Source organism: Ranitomeya variabilis, chromosome 4 (genome assembly GCF_051348905.1).
Source record: "Ranitomeya variabilis isolate aRanVar5 chromosome 4, aRanVar5.hap1, whole genome shotgun sequence".
NCBI classification, from domain to species: domain Eukaryota; kingdom Metazoa; phylum Chordata; class Amphibia; order Anura; family Dendrobatidae; genus Ranitomeya; species Ranitomeya variabilis.
This window is the reverse complement of record NC_135235.1, coordinates 650,722,391-650,729,488: the sequence shown is the minus strand read 5'-3', so window position 1 is coordinate 650,729,488 and position 7,098 is coordinate 650,722,391. Positions and strand designations below refer to the sequence as shown.

The following is a 7,098-nucleotide window of genomic DNA, read 5'->3' as shown; positions in this document are numbered from 1 at the left end:
TAGTTCTAATGCAATGCATTAAAACTGTGCGCCTGCTCACACAAACTTGATAGATCATGCCCTACGCATGATCTAACAAGTTTGCTAGAGCCTGAGGACCCAGATGTCATCATGACGGCATCGGGTCACCATGGCAACGATTGGGCCCTCGTTATGAAGGCAGAGGGCTCTCCCTCCCTTTGACTTCTAAATGCTGAGATCGCAACATTTAGGGGGTTTAAGTGCAGGGGAAGGTGGGGCACTGCTCATGGCACTGAGTGCCGGGTGTCAGCTGTCAGAATTGTCAGGATGTATCCATACGTCCAAAGTCGGGAAGTACCTACCTACCTGGATGAATTTATACATCCAAGGTTGTGAAGGGGTTAACTACTTAAATGCAGCAGGCAGTAGAAGCCAAGGCAATGAAGCTGTTTTCTATTCATAAATGGATAATACAAGCAAAGATAAACTTAGTAGTAAATCTCAGCAGAGAAAACAGCTTTTTTTGTTCTCCTTTTATTACTGATCATTTGCCCTCAATTCTTGCATTTCCTTACAGCACAAAGCCAACATTTGAAGGGATATTCCAGGGAGATAACGTATTCTCCTGGGCAAACCATCATAAACTATTGAGCCGACAGCCATAGTGTTGTGTCTAATCCTGAAGGTATCTGCTCTCCATAGTGATGGTGGAGGTGCTCCTTTGTGCTTCTTCACACTTCTGGGACATTATGAAACAGATTGCATCGCCTGCTCCGGGCTTTTCCTAACAGAAAACCTCACAGAAAAAGAAACAGCCTTACCAACATCGAGCCAGATTACCAATACACTACCAGTATGAAACAAGCCCTTTGATAAAGGCGGGGGCAGTACAGGTGCAAAATACTGATGGGGCAACTACTCACAAACCTACCAATTCATGGAGCTGGTGGTTGCCTGGTAAAAGAATGCTCACAGATGAGGCTTGTATAGGGCACTATAATCTGTCTGGTTTACAGCCTATTGGTGATGCCCATACTATTAGTAGGAGGCAGACGCTTGATAACATTTCATTCCAGTTTGTCCAAGGTCAGGGTGTGTGACCAGCCTCTGACCAGATACAGTCATTTGTCTATGCTCTGGTCATCCCTGCTGGATGAATTAAACCTCCCTGATAGATGTTTTTATCAATTTCATGGAGTAAAATCATTAAAATTATGACATAATTTGCAGAATTAGGGCTCATTTCCACATGCGAGACATACGTCTGTGTCTCGCAGGTTAAAACCCTCCTCTGGCGCTGGCACTTGGGAGCGGAGCGTGCAGCTCCATGTGTTGCTGTGCAACCGCACGCTCCGCTCTGGAGTGCCGGTGCCAAAAGAGGGTTTTAACCTGCGAGACACGGACGTATGTCTCGCATGTGGAAATGAGCCCTTAGTTGGAGACTCCATGTTTTTTTTTATTAGGGAATCTAGAAGAACTGACACAGGACAAGCATGGTAAAACTGCAGCAGGGCATTTATTGTTTCTTGCACATAAATTTGTGACACTTGGATATTCACATGAATCTTCTGACAAAACGTGATTTAACAAAGTCATTACTACAGAACGGTATGAGAATGTGATTTATTCTAAAAAAAACACCAGAGCCAAAAATTTGAGAATCCGGGCGCCGTGGCTGGATACTTTGGGCCTGGCCTCCAGCATGTTAGTACGAGATGGGGTTTTTGTCCCTGGAGCTTCTCTACTCGGTATAATGAGGTTCACTGATCTTGTTGATATACAGAGCGCTTGAGTAAAATAGAAACTACCTAAATATGAGGACCAGGACCTTGTCTGATCTATATATCATTGTATAAAGAAATATGGAGTTAGCGCTATTCTTCTGTATAAAATATGTGATGTTGCTGTAGCCCTAATATTTCCATACATCATGTCTCTGTATAGATCTTACCCCAGGACTACAAATTTAGATAAGGCAGGTGAGATGAGGGGGACATATTATTGTAATTGGAATGGATAACACCAGATGTTCTAAACAAAGAAGGAATGGATCATTTATGTAAATAGTAATTTGCAATATGAACATGTTTATTATTGTAGCATGGAAAAATTAAAAGACTTTGCTCACAAACGGAGATTGTGGATTGAATAGACTAATGAATGGCAGATTGTTGAGACTGGGAAGAAGAGGGAGGAGGAAATATTGGGTATTCATTGGGAGGTTTCAGGGAAGCTGCTGTAATACTCTTGTCCATATAGTAAATATATAAATATTTAACTGTGAAATATTTAAAGTAGTATTGCATTTAATTTGATTTTTAGATAACAGATGTATATTAATAACTTAATGTTTTAATTCAAATGTGAGTTCTAACTTATTTTCTCGTTTATGGTACTTCTTTATTGTTTCTTTGACTCTCTTATGTTTTTGACAAACTGTGCAAGAAAAATACATGGTTTAAACCTGTGTGAGTTTTCCATTGAGGTCAACAAAATATGATTTTGAAGTAAAACATTTTTCACCTTCTAGGTAGAATAATGGCTTCTCCCTTTGTGAGATATTTGATGTCTAGTAAGACTCCATTTGTTGGTACAATATGTTTCACATTATAAACATGAAAACAGCTTCTCTCCTGTGTGACTTCTCTGATGTTTATCAGCACTTGATTTTTTTGTAAAACATTCCTCACATTCTGAACATGAAAATGGCTTCTCTCCTGTGTGAGTTCTCTGATGTGTAACAAGATTTGATCTATATGCAAAACATTTCCCACATTCTGAACATGAAAATGGCTTCTCTCCTGTGTGTGTTCTCTGATGTGTAACAAGATTTGATCTTTCCGAAAAACATTTCCCACATTCTGAACATGAAAAAGGCTTCTCTTCTGTGTGAGTTCTATGATGTTTATCAACACTTGATTTTTTTGTAAAACATTCCCCGCATTCTGAACATGAAAATGGCTTCTCTCCTGTGTGAGTTCTCTGATGTGAAAGAAGATTCGATCTTCCTGCAAAACATTTCCCACATTCTGAACATGAAAATGGCTTCTCTCCTGTGTGAGTTCTTTGATGTGTAACAAGATGTGATTTCTGGGTAAAACGTTTCCCACATTCTGAACATGAAAATGGTTTCTCTCCTGTGTGATTTCTCTGATGTGAAAGAAGATTTGATCTTTCTGCAAAACATTTCCCACATTCTGAACATGAAAATCGCTTCTCTCCTGTGTGAGTTCTCTGATGCGTAACAAGATTTGACCTTTCTGCAAAACATTTTCCACATTCTAAACATGAAAATGGCCTCTCTCCTGTGTGAGCTCTATGATGTTTATCAACGCCTGATTTTTTTGCAAAACATTCCCCACATTCTGAACATGAAAATGGCTTCTCTCCTGTGTGAGTTCTCTGATGTGAATGAAGATTTGAACTTTGTGCAAAACATTTCCCACATTCTGAACATGAAAATGGCTTCTCTCCTGTGTGAATTCTCTGATGTGTAACATATTGTGATTTCTGGGCAAAATGTTTCCCACATTCTAAGCATGAAAATGGCTTCTCTCCTGTGTGAGTTCTCTGATGTTTAACAAGACCTGATTTATTTGCAAAACATTCCCCACATTCTGAACATGAAATTGATTTCTCTCCTGTGTGAGTACTCTGATGTCTAATAAGTTGTGATTTGTTGTTAAAATGTTTCCCACATTCCGAACATGAATATGGCTTCTTCCTTGTATGAACTCTTTTTTGTTCAATAAGCACTAATTTTGAGTTAGAATATTTCCCACACTCTGAAGAAAATCTTTTCTTCTCTATGTGAATTTTTGGATGTGTAACAAAAGATGTTTTGAAGGAAAAACTTTTTTCACATTCTACACTTGAAAATAACTTGCTTGCTCTAAGAGCAGTTAGATTTTTAACTCCACTTTTGTGACTTTTACTTTTCTTAAGAGTCTGTGATGAATCAGACAATAGGATCTGTTTAAAAGAATCAGATGATAGATGTTTGCTCTGAAAGGATGTCTGTATTTCTGGAAAAGTTGCATAAACATCAGTTATATCTTGAGTAATATCAAGGTCATCTGTTTTAGAAATTGAAGATGTCACTTGTCCCTCTGATCTCTTGGTGCAGTCACCTGCCAAGAAAAAAGCTTTGCGAATAAAATTATGCTGAATTATATTTTCATAACATGTCTAAAATACCCAAAGAAAATGCAAGTTATAATATAAAAAGTGCCCAATAGGCGCTTATTTCCAGGGGATTGTAAATCTACTCAATCCCACAGGGGATAGGATTGCAGTAGTTCCAAAAGGAATATCAATGTGTACAGCACAAAAATGATGTATAGTGATTAGTATAGAGGATGGTCTGACCTCTGTCCCACAAAGGATGTGACCTCAGAATAAAAATGCAATGAAACCACAACTATTAGCAAAGTATGCAGCACTAAGAGAATAATAAATAGTCTGTAAAGTAGTTTTAACTTACCGTATATACTCGAGTATAAGCCGAGATTTTCAGCCCAAATTTTTGGGCTGAAAGTGCCCCTCTCGGCTTATACTCGAGTCACTGTCGGCGGGTGAGGGGGAGAGAGGTCTGTCATATACTCACCTGCTTCCGGGGCTCCTGGCGCTCCCCCTGCCTGTCCCATGGTCTTCGGGTGCCGCAGCTCTTCCCCTGTTCAGTGGTCACGTGGGACCGCTCATTAAAGTTATGAATATGGACTCCACTCCCATAGGGGTGGAGCCGCATATTCATTCCTCTAATCAGCGGTAACAGTGACCGCTGACAGAGGAAGAGGCTGCGGCACCCGGAGACCATCTGTCCGGGATAAGGAGCCAAGGACGCCGGGAGCAGGTGAGTATTACATATTTACCTGTCCACGTTCCACACGCCGGGCGCCGCTCCATCTTCCCGTCCTCTTGCTCTGACTGTTCAGGTCAGAGGGCGCGATGACGTACAAATCTGCGCGCCGCCCTCTGCCTGAACAGTCAGTGCGGAGAGACGCTGAGACGGGACGCTGAGGAGCAGCGGGCAGCAAGAGAGGTGAGTATGTCATTTTTTTTTTATTGCAGCAGCAGCATTATGTATGGCACAGCTTTATAAGGAGCATCTATGGGGCCATAATGAACGGTGCAGAGCATTATATATGGCACAGCTATATATGGATCATATATGGGGCAATAATCAACGGTATGGAGCATTCTATATGGCACAGCTTTATAAGGAGCATCTATGGGGCCATAATGAACGGTGCAGAGCATTCTATATGGCACAGCTTTATAAGGAGCATCTATGGGGCCATAATGAACGGTGCAGAGCATTCTATATGGCACAGCTATATATGAAGCATCTATGGGGCCATAATGAACGGTGCAGAGCATTCTATATGGCACAGCTATATATGGATCATCTATGGGGCCATAATGAACGGTGCAGAGCATTCTATATGGCACAGCTTTATATGGAGCATCTATGGGGCCATAATGAACGGTGCAGAGCATTCTATATGGCACAGCTTTATATGGAGCATCTTCTGGGGAAATAATGAACAGTATGGAGCATTATATGTGGCACAGTTTTATATGGAGCATCTATGGGGCCATAATGAAATGTATGGAGCATTACATGTGGCACAGCTTTATATGGAGCATCTTATGGGGCAATAATGAACGGTATGGAGCATCTATTTTTATTTTTTAAATTCACCGGTAGCTGCTGCATTTTCCACCCTAGGCTTATACTTGAGTCAATAAGTTTTCCCAGTTTTTTGTGGCAAAATTAGGGGGGTCGGCTTATACTCGAGTATATACAGTAATGAAGAGGAAGAATAAAATACTGTCCTTTGGCTTCTACAGTAGCATTGCTGTAGAAGCCACTTAAAAATTTATGGTGGTCGTGTCAACAGAAGCCCAAGCTGGGCACCACTTATTGACCACTAAAATGGCATATATGAAATTTTCATTCTCCAGCATCCAATGTGTGCTATTTTCCAGAGATTACTTGTGGAGTCAAAATAGTCACTACTCTTAAAGATGAATTCCATGAGGGTAATACTGTCACTTTATGCGCTTTTCTACTGTTGTTTTACCACCATTATGGAATGTTAGGTCATCTGCAAATGGTACCCACAAACTATTCTAGCAAAATCTGAATTCCCATACCCAATTTTTTTTTCTATTTCCCCTTGTAAAATTGAAAATATTGGGGCTACATTAACAATGTATGGGCTGGCGGAACGCACCGGGTAAATATTGAGATAATATAGGTGCGTTCGCAGCCCGGGGTCCACCGTGCAGGAGTGTAACCTGTTGCTAGTAAATGGTGGCACTATATGGTGGAACAACGCCTAAATAGACACGGGTTCCGTCACCCGGTCTGTATAGGAGTGAACTCTGTTGCTTCAGAGTCGCCGGGATTAGGATAACGCTGTGCCCTGTTAACCTCTCAGAGGATTACAGCTCACTAACAGAGCAGGTAGCATACAGTGGTCATACAGTCAGCATCAGCACACAAACAACTCCTCTCCGGAGGTGCCGGAATTGTAGTGGCTACACAGCCAGCCCTGAGCACATGCAGACACAGACCATAAGGTAGCTAAGCTCATAAACATAAGTGGATACTAGCGCATGGCCATGAGGCCATGTGAACCTTTTATAGAGAAAGCTCTCCAGGGCCTTCCTAGTGGTCCAATAGGAACTGCTTCAGGACTTGAGCATGTGACCCCTGACCTCCAATGAGAGGTCGTCCCTTGGGCATGCCTAGTAGTGGAAAAGCAGGACTTAGTCCCAGAAGCATCTGCTCGCCGCAGAAGAGTGCTGGGTACAATGGCTGAGCCTGGAAGATCAGCAGTAGCCAAGCACACAGTATCTGCCTGAGCCAGACGCTGGGACCGACGTCTCCGCTGAGCAGGCTCCATTGCAGCTGAAGAAGAATGGGAGACCGCAGCGGAGGCGGCCTGAGATTCCCTCTGTGCAGCGGCAGGAACTCGACACCTAACAAACAATTTAATGATTTTTTTTTTTTACATTTTATAATTTCAATTTTTGTTAGTTATTGTGATACACCTAAAAAGGTTACATTTCCTGAATGCGTCATAGTTTTAAAGGGAACCTGTCACCCCTAAAATCAAAGGTGAGCTA

At 41.7% G+C, this 7,098-nt stretch overlaps 1 protein-coding gene across 1 annotated transcript in view; it reads right to left on the bottom strand.

The window, feature by feature from the left end:
* Positions 1-1,463: 1,463 nt before the first annotated feature.
* LOC143766165 (uncharacterized) overlaps positions 1,464-7,098 on the bottom strand; it is a 48,027-nt gene continuing 42,392 nt past the window's right edge. The window contains exon 7 of the mRNA XM_077253631.1: positions 1,464-4,091. Coding sequence (XP_077109746.1) covers positions 2,569-4,091 — 1,523 coding nt within the window. The 3' untranslated portion in view covers positions 1,464-2,568. The remainder of the gene's footprint in view (positions 4,092-7,098) is intronic.